Source organism: Microtus pennsylvanicus, chromosome 21, assembly GCF_037038515.1.
Source record: "Microtus pennsylvanicus isolate mMicPen1 chromosome 21, mMicPen1.hap1, whole genome shotgun sequence".
NCBI lineage: Eukaryota > Metazoa > Chordata > Mammalia > Rodentia > Cricetidae > Microtus > Microtus pennsylvanicus.
Window position 1 is genome coordinate 5179061 of NC_134599.1, and position 22561 is coordinate 5201621.

A 22561-nucleotide genomic window follows, 5' to 3' on the forward strand; every position below is an offset into this window, starting at 1 on the left:
GAGACTCCACCTTAGCCCCACACATTGCATCCTGACTCCACACTGCATATGGGGCTGCTGCTTTTCAAGAAGGGCAGCCAGGCAGAGCGCTCATGTGCTCTTGTTCTCTCTCTCCCCTGTCATACACACTCTCACCCCTTTTCCCCTCTCCCTCTCCCCACTTTTCCTCTCCCTCCCCCCTCTCTGTCCTGGCTGTCCTGGAACTTGCTTTATAGCCGCTGGCCTCAAACTTTACTTGCCTCTGCCTCCCAAGTGCTGGCTGAGGTTAAATGCTTGTACCACCACCATCCAAATCAAGAGACTATTAACAACTTAAACATAACCATAGAAAGCAAAGTTAAATATCTCTTCATGATTCTTTTTTTTTTATTCTTCATGATTCTTTAATCATGAAAATACTAGCTCTGAAGATTTTCCCTATTATAGTCAGCATACTAAATTGAGTAAATTGAAAGCTTTCCCTATGAAATCAAGTAAGAGTACGTACTCTTTATTTTTAAAGAGTCTATTCAGTACAGTGCTTGAAATATTATGGTACAGGAACAAAGCAAGATAAACAAAAAGATTAAAAAGTTGGAAAGAAATTGTTATCTTTATATGCTAATAACATATTTGCTAAGAAATAAGTCAGGAAACTAGTCCCGTTCACAATAAGTAACTAAGACCAAAATACACAGTTATAAGCCTAATGAGGGAGATAAAGGACATTTTCAATGAAAAAAAATTGGGGATAACACTAGGAAAGAGAAATATAACTCATGTTCATAGGTCCACAAAACTAATATTGTGAGATCAGCTTTACTGCCTAAAGTTTGTAGGACATTACATTCTTTAATAAAGTCACAATGAAGTAAGTTCCTCAAAGAGTTGGGGAAAAAGTCAACTGAAACTACCAAAGCCCCTGAATAAACAGCACAGTCCTTAGCAGAAACAATAGTGCTGATATGGAGGCATTACCACAGTATTAGATTTTAAGTTATACTATGGAACTATTGCAACTTGAATATGATCCTGGCACAAAATATGGGCATATCGATATGGAATGGAATAGAAGATACAGAAATAAAAACATACAGTTAAAGTTACCCAATATTTGTGTACTATCCAAAAACAAATTTGGAAGAAAAGGTAACATTTTCAACAAGTAATGCTGGGAAATGTACATATTTGCATGTAGATAGTGAAACTCGGTTTCTATCTCTTACTATAGAAAAACCAATTAAAAGTGGATCAGACATCTTTCTTTTTTAAAAGAATATTTATTTATTTATTATATATACAATATTCTGTCTGTGTGTATGCCTGCAGGCCAGAAGAGGGCACCAGATCCTATTACAGATGGTCGTGAGCCACCATGTGGTTGCTGGGAATTGAACTTAGGACCTTTGGAAGAGCAGGCACTGCTCTTAACATCTGAGTCATCTCTCCGGCCCCCAAACAACTTTCTATAATACTTGAAGCTAACTGATACTGATAAAAATACTTTATAGAGGCATAAACAAGAAATTTTTTGAAAGTGGCACTAATATTATAGAAAATAATTCCAGATACAACAAATAAGACTGCATGAAATAAAAATGGAGCTGTACAGAAGAGGAAACACTCAGTAGAGTGAGGGGATCGCCTACAGAGTTTGAGAAGATCTTTGTCAACTATGTATCTGACAGAATTAATATATAAACTCCATAAGGAACTAAAGACTAACTACACCCCCTAAAAAAAACTTGTTAGTTAGTCAACAGGAAAACTTAGACTGTTTCCAAAAGAAGAAATATCAGTGTTCGTGAATACATGAAAAATGTTTTACGTCCTTAGCCATCAAGAAATTGCACATTAACTGATGTGGTGGCACACACTTTCAGCCCCAAACTGGGGAGGTAGAGAGGCAAGTAGAGCTCTGTGAGTTCAAGGGCAGACTGGTCTGCATAGGCTCTCCAGGATAGCAAAAGCTACATAGTGAGATCCTGTCTCAAAAAATGAGAGGAGGGACTATCTTGGGATTTCAGTCACAATAGCTGGGTTGAGAAAACAACATATGCTGACAAGGATGCAGTAGAAATGGGACTCTTAGAGACCATTGGTAGTAATGGAAAGTTGTACAGCCGCTATGGAAATTATTATAGAGGTTTGTCCAGAAACTCAAAACTAGTATATGATCCAGCTGTGCAACTACTTAATATATACCCAAGAGAACTGAAGTCAGCTTCCCACAGAAATCCTTGCAGATTTATATTTATTGTATCTTCACAATACCAAGGATGTAAAAGTAGGCTGATGTCAATCAACAGATGACTGACTGTACAGAGAGAGCATAAGAGAGTGTGGGACAGAAGGCACCAGCTGACAGGGGCTGTAAATGAGCATGTAATAATTTTGATGTGTACAAAGCATAATACAAGTGTATTAAAATGTTATATTGAAAAGCATCATTTTGTATGTTAGCAAAAAAATTTCAAGTCTTAAAGAGACTTGAAAACTGGGTGTAGCAAAATCTGCCTGTGGACAGTCATCTCTGGAAATGTCATTTCTGCCATTTTTCAAATACATCCCCCACAGCCTGTTTTATTTCCTTACTTCATTGTTATTTATGAGCAAGTGAGCCCATGAGAACAGGTCATTTGTTAACAGTTCATCTTGTTCCAGTGACTTGGACAATGTCCATAGACATAGTTCTTTGGTATTAAGAAAGTCTTCTGGTTAACAGTCAGTACTCAACAAACAGGAACAGAAGTAGTAGATGCCTGGCTTATGCCTACTAGAAATTTCTGAATACTAAATCCGTTTTTCATGCTTTTTTTTTTTAACATTGTACTATATTTCTAGATGTCGTTCTTAGTTATTCCACTTAAGTAATAAATTAATTTTTATTTTATAAGATTTTATTTTTATTGCTTAATGGTCTTCAATTTTTATCTCTTTTTGTCAGTATACATCAGTCTTGAAAACAAAATCTAAAATTTTAATGTTTTGTTAACCAAAAAATAAGCACCTTTGATTTTAATTCCTTAAAGTCGTGATGGTCTTAAATTTTTATCACTCTGCCAGTTGCCTCAGCAGCTGCTATATTCTAGATACTTAGGACATTTTAGAATATTGTGTCTAGGAAAATACTTAATTTTCATATACTTACTATATTTAGGTACTGCTGATGACCCATTAGCTGATATTTCTGAAGTCTTAAACACAGATGATGACATTCTTGGAATAATCTCAGATGATCTTGCAAAATCAGTTGATCATTCAGGTATACATGAATACTGTTTGCCTGATTTCTGTTTTGTGATTTAAGAGCTGTATGGATGTGGAACACTTTTATTTTTCCCAATAATGGAAGTGGGTTTGATGTTTTGCTTTGATTTTTTTTTTTTGACTGTGTCAAAAAAGCCAGTATTGATCTTCTTTGACTGGCTTTAGGAGGGGACATAACAAGTTGGCTCATTCCTGTTACCTAATTGCATCAGATTTAAGGCATGTTGCCTTAAAAGTCTTGCTGCACTTTCTCATCTTTTTGTGTATTTTCCCTCCCTTCCCACTTATGTGGTAATCATCCATTTTATTTGATTTGGGTCTTGTAGGTCTTGATTTATGCACTTTCCAGGTTGGGAGCTCACCCTTCCCTTTTGGTAAGAACTGAGCGATGGATGGCACTGACTAGAAGTAGTCTTTCTTAGTAGTGATCTCAGCTGGAGCAACCTGTAGGTGCATGCGTGTTCATTAGTAGTGCTAATGCGTCACTAATCCATACTTTGCTTTTCCCTTTTTGTGTACAGCTAAAGCATAGTGTTTTCAATGACTTCCTTAATAATTTTAATGAATGGTTCTTATATAACAGTAGTTTATAATATTACCTGAATAATAGTTTCTAATACAATATTAAATACAAACTAAAATGTAAGACTAATGGTATTAAGAAAGTACGAAGAAATAGATGATAGGCTACTATTATTAGATGTTATAAGGTTATGAGCATAATTTATATTTTCAGATTATAGCTATGAAATATTTAAAAATAATAATTGAAATTACTTACAACAGATAATTGTGAAGCTGTAATACTGAGTGTGCATCTTTGAATTAATTTATGCCAAACCTTATTATTCCTGACTCACATGTTGTATTTGACAGTTGACCTGATGATACCACTGGTTTTCAAGTTAGAGCCGTTATTCATGTAATTGCGTCTTATGTATTCTTAAAAGCATTTAGATTTTGTAGATATTGCCAAGTTGAAATCAGTTATGTTCTTTTGTTCCTCAGGAAATATATTTATTTTGAAGAAAAGATAACTTTAGGCATCATGTAAACATTGTAGCTAAATTTAGTAATAGCCTTTCCAAAGTACTACCAGAATTCTGATAATTACAATTCAGGAGTATAGGCTTCTTTTAAATCAGTATTGTGTGTTAATGCACATAGATAGTGTTGTCCATTTTGTGCATGTGCTGGATTCACCTTTTCATTTATTTACCTTATTCTTTTAGATATTGGCCCCATTGCTGATGATGCTTCCTCTTTGCCTCAGCCAAGTGTCAGTCAGAGTTCACGACCGCTAAGTGAAGAGCAGCTAGATGGGATCCTCAGTCCTGAGCTAGACAAAATGGTCACAGATGGTAAAATATTTGCCCTACATCTAGGCTTTCTAAAAGACATAGTAAATATGACTTTCAAAGCTTTTTGCATGCAATTTTACGCTTGGACTTGCTTTCATAATTTTTCTATTAGTTAAATGCTATTTTATATCCATATATTGAATAGGTAATTATTACTGTTTTTTTTTAATCTTAGGAGCAATTCTTGGAAAGTTATATAAAATTCCAGGTATATTTGTATTCTGTTGTTTTACTTTATAAAAAGTGGCATTCCACATTGAATGACCCTAATAATTTTCTTGTTACTTCTGTGATTATTTTACCCAGAGCTTGGAGGAAAGGATGTTGAAGACTTGTTTACTGCTGTACTTAGTCCTGCTACCACTCAGCCAGGTGCATTACCGCAGCCTCCTCATCCACCGCAGCTATTGCCAATGCACAATCAGGGTATGTTATTACCTTCTAAAGATGAATTTATTTGTGTGTGTATTTGCAGGTATATGGGAGGGCGTGCACAGATGATCAGCCTCAGCTGATGTTTTTTAAGAGCTATCTTCTTTGCTTATTGAGAGCAGTACAATGCCCAGATTATTTATTTTTCTATTATTGTGTAGAGTATATGTAGTCAAGCGTGTGTGTGTGTGTGTGTGTCAGTCAGAGAGAGAGTGGGAAGGAGGGAGGGAGGGAGGTAACGGTCAGAGGGCAATATGCATGAATCAAGGCTCTTTTTTTGCTATGTTGTTCTCAGAGATCAAACTCAGGTTGTCCAGGCCCTTGGTCACAGGCTTTACCCACTGAACCATCTTGCTGACTCATTTTTGGAGTCCCATTAAATTTTTTTTTCTGATTTATTTATGTGTGTGCATAGCTGTGTGGGCACATGCACTCTGGTGCATGTGTGGAAGACAGGACAACTTGCAGGAGTAGGTTCCCTCCTGTCATCATTTGTATCCTGGGGATCTAAGGTGGTGAGACTTGGCAACAAGCACTGCCTTTAACCATCCTCACTCCTTCTCTCCCAGCTCTTTATGCTCTTCGGGCAGCTTACTAATTGATGTATCCAGCTGAAGCCATGGGTGTTATTACATATGCACATACACTGCCCTGTTCCTTAGTGCCACATGGCACAGACTTGTAGGAGAAAACCCACTTTGCAAATGATTGAAAAATACTTCCCCCAGTCGGACCCCATGAAATTCTCTAACACATAAGATTCATTTTGAGACTAGACCAGACTTGCTCCTAAATTTGCATGCACCATTTGTAATGGTGCCTGGCCTCTCTTCTTTCCTCAGTCCCACCCTAACTCACTTTTCATTCTGACCATACCTTCCATGAAACAACTAAACTCAACAAATCAGGTCTCAGTTTTACTAATGTTTCTCAGAGGTCAAACATGCTTAACCCTCCCCCATGTGCTTTCACATGCTTAACCCTCCCCCCATGTGCTTCACATGCTTAACCCTCCCCCATGTGCTTTCATCTGTAGAGACTGGCACAAATATAAATGCTTTTTGAGGTGATAACTTTCTCTTTTTAGCTTGTGATCTCCTCAAAGATTAGATTCTCATCCTGTTCATCATAGGATGTTTGTTCAGAGTCAGTCAATGACTTGCCCATTTTTAAATTCCTGTGAACGTTTTTGGAAATTTGCCCATTTTGTTTAACCAGTTTTCTTTTATCTGCTAGTCACAATTTGCAGTGTAAAGTAGGTTCAATCTATAACCCAGGATTTCTCAGAGGATGCATTAAAACCATGTGCAAAGGGATACTCTCCTTTTCCTCCCACCCCTCTATGTGTACATGTATGTGTGCCCATGTTTATGACTTTTATTTTGGTAGAAATGGGACATACATAACCTCATTCTGATTTATAGGTAGTTGCAGTTAGTCAACTCTATAGATAAAAGAATACATGTTATTTTTCTAGTGTTACAAACTGTAGCTATGGTATTAGTGAGGTATTTTTTCAGAGAATCATATTGCTAACAGAGTATAGATTCCTGAGCTATTTACTGAATTGTATGTCTGTTCTCAGCCCATCCAACTTAAATTAGGTAATTATAATGCTTCTTATTCACCCCCTCTTGTTGTTTTATTTTATTTTTTATTGGATTGTCTGTTTTTTAAAGGCAGGATTTCTCTGTGTAGTTCTGGCTGTTCTGGAAATGCTCTGACTGGCCTCAAATTCAGAGATTGACCTGCCTTTGCCTCTTGAATACTGGAATTAAAGGTGTGCACCACCACCTCCCAGCTTATCTTTTCCATTTTAAAAGGTTAGGTAAAAGTGAGAAGGGTAAAGAGAGTGAGTGCAAAGATGTCGTGTGGTCTTGTTGTTAGAAACAGAATGTAAATTTAATTTACATTTAGAATGAGAAGAAAGTGAGGCAGAGAGGCATTGTTAATGGTAATACTGAAAGTTAAGAAGCAGAGAAGGGAATTTCAAGAAGGTTGAGATAATGTAAGTGGATGTTTCATCAGGTAAAAGATAAGTGTTCTATTCTTTCCATGAAGTCTTTCTCAAAATGTTTTTTTCTATAAACTACTATAGCTTAGATAGATGTTGTAGAGTTGAAGTAAATGACTCTCTTAACTGTAACTATGTGTCAGGTATGGTGAACTTTAGCACTCCAAGGCTGAGGCAAGACTGCTGTCGTGATTTCTAGGACAGTCAGGGCTATATAGTCAGTTCTTGTCTCTAAAATTTAATTATTTTAATTTATAATGAAGGAGAGATGCATTCCTGTTTACTTGTGAGACCTTTAAAAATCTTTTACTTCCACATGGTTTCTCTTAAATGGAGGAACACATAAGTACTTTAAGGTTTAGAGAAGCTACAGAGTTAATACATGCAAGACTTTACAGAATGGTACTTAGCACCAGAGATGGTGGACTTAGAAGAGGTGTATTACTGGTAGATAGCGACAGCTATGAGCATGTTTTTACCACTCAGCTTTTGTTTGTCCTAATTATATGAAACTTCAGCATTCTTAAAGGTGTGCAAAACAATTAAGTGAGTAAGGCTCTTATATGAAGCCTGACTGTCTGAATTCAATACCTGAAATCCACATGAACATGGTAGCGATACCCTTGACGGTAGTAGGGAAGAACGAGGAAATCTTACATTTGCCTAATGTCTACTTGAAAAGAAGATGATAAACTATTGAAAGAGAAGCTGAATTTCAAACCTATAATTCATTGTTTTTGTAGTTAATGCGTATTACATATTTACTGCCTACCAGGAAATGTATGTCCTAAGTAAACACACAGTATTCCACTCAATGTACACAATTCCTCTGTTTTACAAATTGAGTTAGAAGTCAGTTTTGCTTTTAACAAGTTCTAGACTTGCATTGAAAATGTAGAGCTGTTGGACTGTAGAACTATTTGTATATTATACTGAAATTAGGGAAGTGTGATTGTTAAAGACCACATTTCAAAATTTTATAACCAAGCTTATCACCCCTTATTCTGTATTATATAGTATAATATTGAAAAAAAAACCCACTACTTTAAAATAGTATGAAAAGATTTCATTTCAAATATTTAAGCATCTTACAATTTATGAATATTTAATAAAATGATTGTTTTTCTTCCTTTAAGATGTTTTTTCCCGCATGCCGCTCATGAATGGCCTTATTGGACCCAGTTCTCATCTTTCACATAATTCTCTGCCTCCTGGAAGTGGATTGGGGACTTTCCCTGCTATAGCACAATCCCCTTATACTGATGTCAGGTATTTTAAAGTTTTGCTTTTTATGGAAACTTAAATTATACTAACCTTTTTTCTATCTTTAAATTATTATTCATGATATTAGTGTTTGTTACATTTGCTGTGAGTTTTACTTAAGACCACCAAGCATATTTAAAGCTGTTTTCTAACAAATCCTAACTAGAGTAGTTCTTGAGCATAGTCTTAGTAGAAAGTTACCTTGTTTATGATGTGAATGTGTTTTGTTATTTTCCAGAGACAAAAGTCCAGCATTTAATGCAATTGCAAGTGATCCTAACAGCTCCTGGGCACCCACAGCTCCCCCTATGGAAGGAGAACATGATACCATGTCAAATGCCCAGAGGAGCACACTGAAGTGGGAGAAGGAGGAGGCTCTTGGTGAGATGGCAACAGTAGCACCAGTTCTCTACACAAACATTAACTTCCCTAATTTAAAGGAAGAATTCCCAGGTCAGTCAGGAGTGGATCTCTTGAATGCCATGCCCTTGTTCTGAAGAGTATTCTACAAAGTCCTTTTTCATCACGGTTTATCTGACCTGGTTGCCCATGATGCAGATTCCTTTACTTAGTAAACCTAGGCCTTGTGCTCATTTGTATATTTCCCAAAACTTTCTTTTATTTATGAGATTGTCAGTTTTCTAGGTCTTATCAGTGCTCAAGTATGAGGTAGTTAATGCTTTTTTTTTTTTGATCAAGTACCTTTTTTATTCTTTGAGAATTTTTCACATATACAATGTATTCTGGCCATCATATTTATCTATTCTTGAACCTTCAACCCCTCCCAGATTCTCCCCCTCGTTCCATTCCAATTTTGTGTCCTCCTTTAATTTTTTTTTGGGGGGGGGGGTTTGGTTTGGTTTGGTTTGGTTTTGGTTTTTTCAATACAGGGCTTCTCTGTAGCTTCGGAGCCTGTCCTGGAACTAGCTCTTATAAACCAGGCTGACCTTGAACTCACAGAGCTGTGCTCGCCTCTACCTCCCAAGTGTTGGGATTAAAGGTGTGCACCACCACCACCTAGTGGTGTCCTCCTTTAAAACAAACAAACAATAACAACAAACAACCCACTGAGTCCAATTTGTGGTGCCTGTACGTCCTGGGTATAGGATTTATTGTCTACCTTCTAGGGATCATACCCTTAAGGAAAATTAATTTTTCTTCCTCTAGAAGCCATTGACTGTCAGTAGCTCCTCACTAGGTGTGGGAGGTGATGAGCACATCTGCCCTCCCCCATACGCCTTGCAGGTTACCTGGTTCTCACAGAGGCTGGAAGAGGGCATTGGACCCCTCTGTAATTACAGATGGTTTTGAGCCCCGTGTGGATACTAGGATTCTTACCTGGGTCCTCTGGAAGAGCAACCAGTGATCTTAATTTATGCTGAGCCCCCTCTGTCTCCATTCCTCATCATGAGACTATGTTAGACTCGAAATGCAATGTTTTATCTATGCCTGATACATAAAACCTCAAAGATAGTTTTCTGTTGTGTTTTGAGTATGGTTTGTTTAGGCTAAGACTGAATTACCAGCTGTGATTTCAGGTTGGAACTCAAAACATTTTGAATTTAAATGATTTCTGATTTTAAGATTATTGATACTAAATCTGTTTTGTGTTAAAAATATTATCTGAATAAGATGATAAACAGTTTATTATTAGTTTTTATTACAACACTGTATCACCTTATTTCTGAAGTGTGTCTTCTGTGGTTTTGCAGATTGGACTACTCGAGTGAAACAAATTGCCAAGTTGTGGAGAAAAGCCAGCTCACAGGAAAGAGCACCATATGTGGTATTTAAAATTCCTATGTGTTATATCTTTAAACACAATATTTAAAACTTATTTTTATTAGGTAATGAAAAGAATTACTCAATACTGAGAAAACTAGCAGGTATCTTTATTTTAAAGTTATTTGTTAACTCATTTTTCTTTTGCTAAAGAACATAAGTTATTTTTACTAAAGGACAGAACATTTTTTTTTTTGGTTTTTCGAGACAGGGTTTCTCTGTGGCTTTGGAGCCTGTCCTGGAACTAGCTCTATAGACCAGGCTGGTCTCGAACTCACAGAGATCCGCCTACCTCTGTCTCCCGAGTGCTGGGATTAAAGGCGTGCGCCACCATCGCCCGGCAGGACAGAACATTTTTAACAGACCAGAGTATATTAAAGACACAATTAATCTCATCTTAAAATCGTTTTGTCTCTTAACAGATAGTACTGCATTTGCAGATGAGATTAGTTTCCTTTTTTTGTGTGTGTGCGATAGTTACAAAAGAGTCTTTATACATTTTGAAAGAAACACATTGAAACTTCCTCCAAGGAGTTCTGAAATATCACCATTGTGGGATTATTTTTTCCTGAGGAGCTGAACTGAACCCTTGCTTCAGTTGCGGCCACAGTAAAGTCTTATTGTGAGAAAAATAAATGCTATTGTCATCTACAAGATCTTCTATGCATCAGTTTTCAGTTATAATGGTAACTTTTGGTGAAGCTAATGGGGGCAGGACTGAGGAATAATTTTATGGCTTATTTTACCTTAAATTACTAATGATAGAATTTTTTAATGCATAATTTTCCTTGATGCTAAGTTTTAGATTTCCAGCTATTTTAGTTTGAGAATCAGTTTGCTATCTTCATCTTTAAATTGAGGGACATGCTAGTTCTTTTTTGTTCTAATGATGTGTTTGAATTATCATAGTATATATTCTATTACCCTGGGATTTCTTGCTGTAATTCAAACACATAAACAGAAATGTCTTTACCTGATAGTAGCATGCACTGTGGAGAAAGTGGACTACTATCCAGGTCCTTTTTTTTTTTTAAAGCAGACTGTAAGTTTTCGAGAGTGATATTTCAACTATTAGCACAAGTTTTATATCTTAAAAACACTGGAACGTATTCTTTTCTTTTTGCCAAAGCAAAAAGCCAGAGATAACAGAGCTGCTTTACGCATTAATAAAGTTCAGATGTCAAATGATTCTATGAAAAGGCAACAACAGCAAGACAGTATCGATCCCAGCTCCCGCATGGATTCGGATCTTTTTAAAGATCCTTTAAAGCAAAGAGAATCGGAGCATGAGCAGGAATGGAAATTTAGACAGGTATGTGGGTTGGTTTTTTTGTTATTGTTGTTGTTTTGTTTTGTTTTTTTTGATGATTTGGTTTTTAAATTGCATTTTAGCTTTTCGGGAAAGAGGGGTTTTTATGTCATTTCAGAATACAGTTCTTAATAGAACCTGAACAAGCGTTAAAATAGATTTCCCTTTTTGGTAAAGTATATATTCATATTGGTCTTAGATATTTATTGAAGTATTATAGATAATATACTGCTACAGGCGAAATGACATGCTATGGTGATAATCCCTTGTTAAGAATTTATTAGGAAGCAGTGTGCTAACTACTTACATCATGTGATAAACTTTGAACTATCTTTTTCTCCATGATAGTTGTTTCCTTCATGTTCTTTTTTTTTTCCATCTTAACAGCAAATGCGTCAGAAAAGTAAGCAACAAGCCAAAATTGAAGCCACACAGAAGCTGGAACAGGTAAAAAGTGAGCAGCAGCAGCAGCAGCAACAGCAGCAACTACAGCAACAGCATCAGCAGCAACAACAGCAGCAACTACAGCAACAGCAGCAACAGCAGCAGCAGCAACTTGGTTCTCAGCACCTTCTAATACCTTCTGGTTCAGATACTCCAAGTAGTGGAGCACAGAGTCCCTTGACACCTCAGCCTGGCAATGGAAATGCATCTCCTGCACAGACATTCCATAAAGACCTATTCTCCAAACACCTACCCAGTGCCCCCACTTCCACACCTTCAGATGATGTGTTTGTCAAACCACAACCTCCACCCCCTCCTTCAACCCCATCCCGAATACCCATTCAGGAATGTCTTTCTCAGTCCCAGAATTCTCAGCCACCTTCTCCACAGATGTTCTCACCCGGATCATCTCACTCCAGGCCACCTTCTCCAGTGGATCCTTATGCAAAAATGGTTGGTACTCCTAGACCGCCTCCTGGGGGCCATAGTTTTCCCAGAAGAAGTACTGTTACACCAGTGGAAAACTGTATGCCTCTGTCTTCAGTATCTAGGTCCATTCAGATGAATGAAACATCAGCCACTAGGCCATCCCCAGCCAGAGATTTATGTGCTTCCTCCATGACAAACAGTGACCCCTATGCAAAGCCTCCAGATACACCTAGGCCCGTGTTGACAGATCAGTGTCCCAAACCTTTTAGCCTTCCTAGATCCCCTGTGATTTCAGAACAAACTACAAAAGCACCTGGAACCAGTGATCACTTTACTAAACCATCTCCTAGAGCAGATGCCTTTCAAAGGCAACGGCTACCTGACCCATATGCACGACCATTGCTGACACCTGCTCCACTGGATAATGGGCCTTTTAAGACCCCACTGCACCCTCCTCCATCTCAGGATCCATATGGATCTGTGTCACAGGCATCAAGACGACTCTCTATTGACCCTTATGAAAGGCCTGCCTTGACACCAAGGCCTGTAGATAATTTTTCTCATAGTCAGTCAAATGATCCATATAGCCAGCCTCCCCTAACTCCACACCCAGCGATGAGTGAATCTTTTACTCATTCTTCAAGGGCTTTTTCTCAGCCTGGAACCATGTCAAGGTCAGCATCTCAGGACCCATACTCACAAGCCCCAGGAACTCCACGCCCTGGTATCGATTCTTATTCTCAAACCTCAGGAACTCCTCGATCCAATCCAGACCCTTATTCTCAACCTCCTGGTACTCCCCGACCTAACACTATTGATCCATATAGTCAGCAGCCACCAACTCCCAGGCCTTCTCCACAGACAGACATGTTTGTTACATCTGCAGTAAATCAGAGACACACTGATCCATATGGTCATCATCTTGGAGCATCAAGACCTGGGATTTCAGTTGCCTATACTCAGCCACCAGCAACACCAAGGCCAAGAACTTCAGAGGGTTTTACTAGGTCGTCCAGTGTAAGACCAGCCCTCATGCCAAACCAGGATCCTTTTTTGCAAGCAGCACAAAACCGAGTACCAGGTTTACCTGGCCCTTTGGTCAGGCCACCTGATATGTGCTCCCATTCACCCAGGCTACCTGCGCCTGGCCTTACAGACACATTCAGCTGTGCTTCCCCATCTGCTGCTCGTGATCCCTACGATCAGCCTCCAATGACTCCCAGACCTCAGTCTGACTCTTTCGGAACTAGTCAAGTTGTCCATGATCTTGTGGACCGTCCAGGTCCTGGGTCAGAGGGAAACTTCAGCACTTCTTCAAACCTTGCTGTAAGCTCCCAAGGACAGCAGGTCTCCAGTGTCTCCCAGCTTCCTGGACCTGTGCCAACTGCAGGAGGCACTGATACCCAGAACACTGTGACTATGTCTCAAGCTGACACAGAGAAACTGAGACAGGTAAATATTACAGTGTTTTAAAATGTTTTTAACATATTATCTGTGGAAGTTCCTCATTAAGTCAAATGGTAATTTCTTCTACACAAATGTTAAAGTTTCTTTTTAAAATTATTTAGAGTTGATTAATATAAGGAAAAATGAAAATGATAAAATTAATGTCAATTAAGTTGTATTTAACCTGGATCTTATTTCATTCTTTATGAATTTGTTGAAAGATCTTTAAATATGAAAACTCTTAACTTTTTACGGTGGTTATTTGACCAAGGAAAAAGACCCAGATCACCAGTTTTTGTTGTCATTTGTTTGGTTTTGGGGTATGTGTGTGTGTGTGCATATTTAGTAGTTAAATATAAGTAGTGTTTTATGACACTTTAAAGCATTTTAAAATTTTAAACATTAATTTAGTCATATAATGGAAATATTGGGAGTTTTAAAAATGTTTATTTATAAATCTCTGCCATTTTGTTTCTTTCTATTTAGCGGCAGAAGCTGCGTGAAATCATTCTTCAGCAACAACAGCAGAAGAAGATTGCTAGTCGCCAGGAGAAGGGGCCTCAGGATACACCAGTAGTACCTCATCCAGTGCCCCTTCCACACTGGCAGCCAGAGAGCATCAACCAGGCTTTCACTCGACCTCCACCTCCCTATCCCGGGAACATTCGATCACCTGTTATCCCTCCACTAGGACCTAGATATTCAGTTTTTCCCAAAGATCAACGTGGACCCTATCCTCCTGAGGTTGCTGGTATGGGGATAAGACCACATGGATATAGGTAATACTTTTAATTTCCCGCTAGATTTAAGTTGGTATTGGAAGAAGGAACTAGACAAATAGTATTATTGTGCCAGAAGGTATTACAGATTTCTGCTTCCTTTATCACTGTGAGATACAGTCATTCTTTTTTTAAACTAAGGGAAGGTCATGGAGTTCTTCCCTCTAAGAACTCTAAAGCTTCTTGGTAGACCCTTTGTCATTAAATATTGACAGAATATCTGTAATCTTAATGATTTAGTTTACCATTCCAGCCAACTCATATCTTCAGAACTTTAACTACTGCATCCTAATGAAGCTTCTTATTAATTGACAGATGATAATGGTACATTTTACTCATTTAATTTAAAATGTAAGATGTTCTTAGAGAGCTGCAAATTGGGAAGGTGCCTTCCTTTAGAAACTCTGATACCATTGACTTGTAGAGTAGGCCGAGATGTATGACAGCCCCAAACTTGCTAGTCATATAAGGAGAGAGCTCTTTAATGTGGCACACAACTTAATCTTGCACTGTATCTGTAATATTTTTTTATTTCATTTCTCTTTTTATTATATTTTAGTTGTGGTTTGTGCCCATTGCTATTTTGTGTAGGGGGAATGTGGTAGAAGTGCATGTGGATTGATGCCGTTTGTCTTCTACCACTCTTTACCTTATATTTTTGAGATAAAGTCTTTCATTCAACCTGGAACTAGCCAATATGGCAAGATTAGTTTTCAAGTGAGCCTTAGGGATGCTTTTGTCTCCCACCCACTAGAATTATAGGCAATTTTTTTGCATGTGAGAAGGGAATACAAATTGTGATTGTCATCCTTGCTCAAGAGAAGTTCTCCCTCCTTCCCTCCCTGTCTTTCTTTCTTTTGAAATTCTATTTGGGTATGCAAGACACACAACACACGTGGCAGCCAAAGAACTTTGTGGAATCAGTTCTATCCTTTATGTGTCTAGGAAGCCATACTCAGGTTGTTTACAGGGCAAGTGCTTTTCCTCATTGAGCCATTTCACTATCCCAGTTCTGTCTATTTAAAAAAAAATTTAAAAAATTTTTTTTTCATATTATGTCTTTTGATCATGATCTTTTCTTCTCTCAAGTCCTCTCAGACTTGCATTTTCCCTGTAATTGGGCTTAGCAACAGTATTTCTATTTATATGTATACATAGAGTAACTTAAAACTTTTTCTTTTCTCATTCCAATTCTAAATTAATCATCATTCCTAATTATTTGAATGTTTTGTGTTTTTCTTTTTTTGCTTTTAGATTTGGATTTCCAGGACCTGGCCATGGTCCCATACCAAGCCAAGATCGCTTCCATGTGCCTCCTCAACAAATACAGGGATCTGGGATTCCTCCACACATAAGAAGATCAATGTCTATGGAAATGCCTAGACCTTCAAATAATCCACCAATAAACAATCCAGTTGGGCTTCCTCAGCATTTTTCACCACAGGGCCTGCCAGTTCCGCAGCATAACATACTAGGCCAAGCATTTATTGAGTTGAGGCATAGAGCTCCTGAAGGAAGGTCGCGGTTGCCATTTGCTGCTTCTCCTGGCAGTGTTATAGAGTCACCTTCTCATCCCAGACATGGAAATTTTATTCCCCGACCTGATTTTCCAGGCCCTAGACACACAGACCCTGTGAGACGAACTCCTCAGTGTCTACCTAATCAGCTACCTGTGCATCCAAATTTAGAGCAGGTCCCACCATCTCCTCAAGAGCAAGGTCATCCTGCCCACCAATCTTCTATTGCCATGAGGCCTCTAAGTCATCCCTTAGGTGGTGAATTTTCTGAGGTTCCTTTGTCTGCATCTACTCCAGCTGAAACAACACCCGATGCCCTGCAGATAGCCAGTCAACCCTCTGATGGTCTGGAGGAGAAGCTAGACTCTGATGATCCTTCTGTGAAAGAACTGGATGTGAAGGACCTTGAGGGAGTTGAGGTCAAAGACTTGGATGATGAAGATCTAGAAAATTTAAATTTAGACACAGAGGATGGCAAGGGCGATGATCTGGACACTTTAGGTAATTTGGAAACAAATGATCCTAACCTGGATGACCTCCTAAGGTCAGGGGAATTTGATATCATTGCTTACACGGATCCAGAACTTGACTTAGGGGATAAAAAAAGCATGTTCAATGAGGAATTAGATCTTAATGTTCCAATTGATGATAAGCTAGAAAATCAGGGTGTATCAGTTGAACCAAAAAAAAGGGATCAAGAAGAAAAAACTATGGTTCTCAGTGATAACGATTTGCCACAGAAAAAATCCACTGGTACCAGTGAGATAAAGACAGAAATCCTATCTCCACACCCTAAAGAAGAAACAACAAATGAAATGAAGAAAAGTGATGACAATAAAGGTGATACCGACACTCTGTGCTCACAGGCTTCTTCGCATACAGACCGGAGTGAGAGGGAAAAGACTCCTTTGCTGCCCACTGATCCAGACATGCTTGAGAAAAGAAACAATCGGGAAAATGCTGGCTCTGGTATCAGTGCCGTTCAAGGGTCCACTCCTCTGCCTGCTCGGGATGTGATGAACTCTTGTGATATAACTGGATCAACTCCAGTCCTTTCAAGTTTACTTTCTAATGAGAAATGTGATAATTCAGACATTAGGCCTTTGGGGTCTTCCCCACCAACTCTGCCCATTTCACCACCCACTCATGGGTCAAGTTTGCCTCCTGCTTTAATAGTACCACCTGGCCCTCTTTTGGATAATGCCATGAATTCTAATGTAACAGTGGTCCCTAGGGTAAACCATGTTTTTTCTCAGGGTGTGCCAGTAAATCCAGGATTTATTCAGGGTCAATCATCAGTGAACCATAATTTAGGGACAGGGAAACCTACAAATCAAACTGTGCCTCTCACAGATCAGTCCAGCACCAGTGGCATGCCTGGACCGCAACAGCTAATGCTTCCTCAGACATTGGCCCAGCAGAACAGAGAGCGGCCCCTCCTTCTAGAGGAACAGCCTTTGCTTCTACAAGACCTTTTGGACCAAGAGAGGCAGGAACAGCAGCAGCAAAGACAAATGCAAGCCATGATTCGTCAGCGGTCAGAGCCATTCTTCCCTAACATTGGTAGGAAATTCCTTGTGTCTCAAAGTAAATTATTGGGGGCATTTGGGTACATGCAGCATGCTTCTAAGGTCTCATTATTGAAATTTCATTTGGAGTAGAGCACTGAGAATTTTCTGTCTTCTTGAATCTTTAAACTAAAACAGGAATTTTAGATTCCTTCCAGGACAGTCAGCATGATGAAAACTTTGAATTGTGACCTCATTCAATTCAGCTTTTTATAGTGTTAATGGAAACTAGTCCTTTTTTAGTTTTATTTGATAGTTGTTACCAATGAATCTTTTTTCAGAATCATGAGAAGATAAATTTAAAAAATTATGATAGAAATAAAGCTTCTTGTTGTTTGTTTTTGTTTTTCGAGACAGGGTTTTTCTGTAGTTTTGGAGCCTGTCCTGGCACTAGCTCTTGTAGACCAGGCTGGCTTAGAACTCACAGAGATCCAGCTGCCTCTGCCTGCCGAGTACTGGGATTAAAGGTGTGCGCCACCACCGCCCGACTCTTTTTTTTTTTTTAAATATTTATTTATTTATTATGTGTACAGCATTCCTTCCATGTGTGCCCGCAAGCCAGAAGGGGGCACCAGGTCTCATTATAGATGGCTGTGAGCCACCATGTGGTTGCTGGAAATTGAACTCAGGACCTCTGGAAGAACAGTCAGTGCTCTTAACCACTGAGCCATCTCTCCAGCCCCTTGTTGTTTGTTTACAAGTGTTTGGTAATATATTTTGGTTTTTGTTTTCCCCACAGAAGTTCCTTTCAACTTAGTTTTGTTGATTTACTAATTTTAAGAAAAATAGAAATCCATGCAGCCCATATTCTTCAGTGCCCTGTCTTATAAGAATTAAAAATCAATGGGCACATATCTGAGGAATATTTTCTTTTAAACAATAATGACAATAAAAGCTTTTTATCAACATTGCAGTACAAATTCCATCATTTGATTCCTTTCCCCACTGAGATGCACAGAGATGCTCTTTCAGTATCCTCGCAATAGTTTTATTATGTAGGTATATCCTAAAGACATTGGTAGCTTTTCCTTCCTTTTAAAAACTGATAACTAATTTAGTGGAATTCTTTAGTTTTGGAAATAACTGCAAATTCTTATTTCTTTTGTTGCATCTCCAAAGAAATCATTCTAATTAGCATTGTAAAAGTTTGAACAATATACCTGCATATTACTGTTATGATTGCCTATAGACCGACAGACTTGTCCTATTTTCTTAGAGTTATGGATACCTGAAATGTAGCTAAATTCAAGATTAGGTTGTCACCACTTTTGGATTCTCCTATGTAGCATAGAAACATGTAATGATAAAAGAAAATAAGAATCTATAAATGATGTAATAATTGTGATACTTAAGTTTAGCACTTTGTGTATCTTGAACCATGAACTTGAGCTATGAAATAAGTAATGTCAAAATACATTTCTTCTTTAGATTTTGATGCAATTACAGACCCAATAATGAAAGCCAAAATGGTGGCTCTTAAAGGCATAAATAAAGTGATGGCACAGAACAATCTGGGCATGCCACCAATGGTAATGAGCAGGTAGGTGGAGGTGCTCTTCTTCTTCCTGGGCATGTGGATGTGCATGGAAACACTGGGATCATAAAAGCTCAAAAATCTGTCTTCTGAAAGTGAAGAATATTTAAATTTAGCTGGATGTGATCATACATAAAGTGTTAGGCAGTTTATTTTGGGGGGGAGAATAAACAATAAAATAATACACATTGGGAAGACTGACTTGCTCATTGACAGCATCAAACTTTTGTGTGTGTGAGTGTGTGTGTGTGTGTGTGTTTAAGTAAGTATTAGCACTATTAGATTTTTTCTCATTTGAGAAGCTCAGTGGTTAAGGAAAATGTAATTTCAGTTCTGAAATTAAATATTCCCAAACTGACTTTGGATTTGAGAAGGGGATATTTGGATACTGGTAGTTGAATAATTTTAACACCTAACAGAAAAATGGAATTTGTACATTCAAGAAGGTTAAAGTTAGAGTGGTTATGTACCCTAGTGGAGTATTTCCTAAATCTTGATCATTTTCCAACTTCAAAAAAAAATTTTAATACAGTTTCTTTGCCCTACTACAGACATACTAGATGGGGTGTCTAGGGATACTACCTGTATGCTTGTGTTTTTGACTAGCACCTTGAATGGCTCTGTATTTTATTGCTGTTTCTGACTTCTGTCAGAACAGTAACAGATCCGTAATGATCCTGCTGAAAAATTATAAAGGGGAGTATAAATGATTATGGAATTGAATATAGAGTCTGTATAGGTTAAAGATACAGGCATATGTTTAGAGAACTGTGCAGATACTCTGGGTATGATTAAGGTGCATTTTTTTAGGTCAAAATAGAGATAAGTGATTTGTGAAGATTTTCATTACTGAGCAGGATTTATTTATTAGCGCTGTTCTTCTCACAGGGTAACTTTATGGCATAAGTCTTTTAAAGCTTGAAACCTTTGAAATTCTCAGATATATAATAAAAATACAAAATTGAAAGAAATGAACTATATTTAAAACTATATTATTAATATATGATTATATTGATAAGCACTATAAGCAGTAAATTTCATAACTACCACAATTTCAAGGTACTGATTAGCAATGACCTACTAAGTATATGCAACACTTGATAGGAAAATGTGTTTCCTACTATCGAGCATGTAGTACTGTATTATTGTTATATTTTAACTTGATAGTCAGAGTCTAGAAAATGCTAGAATTTTTTAGCTTTTAATTTAAGGGCCTCATAATCAGAAATTTAATTGTGTCTGAGTCTGTTAGACATGCAGTAATTTGTCAGCCACATGGTAAGTGTACCGGTGACTGTTCTGAGTGTAGTGTGGTATGTTAATGATGTGGGCAGACAGCCAGTGTGACCAGAGCTATACTAGGGAGAAAGGAGATAAATTAGTCAAACTTTTGAATAAGAAATCACAGATATATACTCTAATATATGTTTAATGACATAAAAGCTTCTTTACAATATTTGGGATATATTTTGAAATTGTATTGTATGTGTATCTTTTTTTTTTGGTTTTTCAAGACAGGGTTTCTGTGTATGTATGTCTTAACATGTTAAAACATTCAGTGACTCAGTAGGATAGACATGTTTTCAAATAAGCCGTAATAATTCTGTGGCAGTTATTGGCTTAATTAGAATAATGTTTCTCCAGATGGATTTATCAAGAGAGGTTTGTTACCAGTTCTGTTTTTAACTTTAAACTGTGTTTAACCATTAGATATAAATACATATGAGAATGAGTAAAATTTCTTTTGAGATAATTCTTTATATATAAGTGGCACCTCCTCTCAGCCCTTGCACCCAAGCCCCCAGTGTCTTATTCTGTAGCCCAAGTTGGCTTGAAACTCAACCTGGCCTTGAGTTTGTGGCATTCCTTCTTCCTCACTCTCCTCGTGAACCATAATAGATTTTTAATAGATTACAACTGGAAAAAAATTCTTACTTTATATATTGAAGCTAGATTTTCACCATAATTGTATCCTAAAAATATATTGCTCCTGTAAGAGCACAAGCTCTGGATGGAATAGCTTAGCTGACTTCTCATGCAGTCCTCATGAAGATAGCTGCCCAATCATCCTCAGCTTTCATCCATAGTGAAAGGAAAGTGCTGGGTGCATATTTGATGAAGTTAAGGGAAGGGCTGTTGAACACCATGAAGATGGTTGTAGTAAGTCTCGGGCGGGAAACATTGCCACTGCTCTTCTCTTCCTTAGAAGAGAACATTACTAGGCACCTATGTGACTGGTTCTCAGCTTGTCATTTGATACTGTGTGATTCCTTTACAGATTTCCTTTCATGGGCCCATCAGTGGCCGGAACACAAAACAGTGAAGGCCAGAGCCTGGTGCCTCAAGCTGTAGCTCAGGTAATACTGCTCAAATCACTCATTTAGGGAGGATGCATAGCTCTATGTCTTACTAAAGCCAAATCATAGTGAAGCCCCTCCTAGAAAGGAATAGGGGCCAATCTTCTGGCAACACAGTTGAAAACAGATGTGTTGTTTCTGTGTAAACAAAAGACAGATTATAAATACTACAATTTCTGCAAAGGATTTGCACACATTAAAGATTAAAAGTCACTTGGAGGCCGGGCGGTGGTGGTGCACGCCTTTAATCCCAGCACTCGGGAGGCAGAGGCAGGCGGATCTCTGTGAGTTCGAGACCAGCCTGGTCTACAAGAGCTAGTTCCAGGACAGGCTCCAAAACCACAGAGAAACCCTGTCTCAAAAAAAAAAAAAAGTCACTTGGAAGGAGACTAAGTGCTTTGGGCTTCTGGCTTTGTATTCATTTATAACTCCTGAAAGACATTTCATAGCCTGTTCGTTGTAATTATTCCATCACATTTAAAATGTAAAACTGCTGAAAACAGGGGATAATGTCTGTAATTGTATTATGTATAATCATTCCATCAGATGACTTTGACTATTGAGCATTTATAATCAACTTTAAGTGTAAAAATAGATGCTATGTTCATGGTATCAAGTCTGAGAACAATAACTCTTTTCATGTGTTAGTTTCTGTGTTGATTTTTAAAACATGTATTTGTTTAGTACAGGTGAACCTTTTTCTGTGTACTTTTGGGATTATCATCTACTCTTCCCATTGTAATTTATATTTTTTATACAGATAATTCTTGGCTCTTCCTTATTAAGGGAGAAACACCCTTTGACGCACTGGAAAGGCATAAGCATAGTTAAGTTTTTAAAATTCTCAGTTTTTCTGTGAATTCAGGGTGCACTTTCAGCAAGTTCTTGAGCCATTCTTTACTGCTATTTCAAATGTTACACCAGCTCTCCTGCAGTACTGTAAGACTGAAAATACCAGGGCTGGAGAGATGGCTCAGCGGTTGAGAGCATTGATTGTTGTTCTTCCAGAGGTCCTGAGTTCAATTCCCAGCAACCACATGGTGGCTCATGGCCACCTATAATAAGATCTGGTGCCAA

The 22561-nt window shown here is 38.0% G+C and overlaps 1 protein-coding gene across 18 annotated transcripts in view; it reads left to right on the plus strand.

Annotated features, from left to right (window-relative positions):
- The window catches only part of Kmt2c (lysine methyltransferase 2C), a 222977-nt gene that overhangs the window by 163207 nt on the left and 37209 nt on the right, over nucleotides 1-22561 (plus strand). For 11 of the 18 annotated variants that reach the window (XM_075955409.1, XM_075955418.1, XM_075955410.1 and 8 more), the window contains 14 exons: nucleotides 3140-3244; nucleotides 3576-3623; nucleotides 4482-4610; nucleotides 4786-4818; nucleotides 4917-5036; nucleotides 8193-8325; nucleotides 8558-8772; nucleotides 10032-10105; nucleotides 11231-11413; nucleotides 11798-13735; nucleotides 14216-14508; nucleotides 15763-17588; nucleotides 19022-19133; nucleotides 21406-21484. In XM_075955409.1, coding sequence (XP_075811524.1) covers nucleotides 3140-3244; nucleotides 3576-3623; nucleotides 4482-4610; nucleotides 4786-4818; nucleotides 4917-5036; nucleotides 8193-8325; nucleotides 8558-8772; nucleotides 10032-10105; nucleotides 11231-11413; nucleotides 11798-13735; nucleotides 14216-14508; nucleotides 15763-17588; nucleotides 19022-19133; nucleotides 21406-21484 — 5288 coding nt within the window. The remainder of the gene's footprint in view (nucleotides 1-3139; nucleotides 3245-3575; nucleotides 3624-4481; nucleotides 4611-4785; nucleotides 4819-4916; nucleotides 5037-8192; nucleotides 8326-8557; nucleotides 8773-10031; nucleotides 10106-11230; nucleotides 11414-11797; nucleotides 13736-14215; nucleotides 14509-15762; nucleotides 17589-19021; nucleotides 19134-21405; nucleotides 21485-22561) is intronic. The other 7 variants (XM_075955421.1, XM_075955420.1, XM_075955422.1 and 4 more) reach the window with 2 other exon arrangements.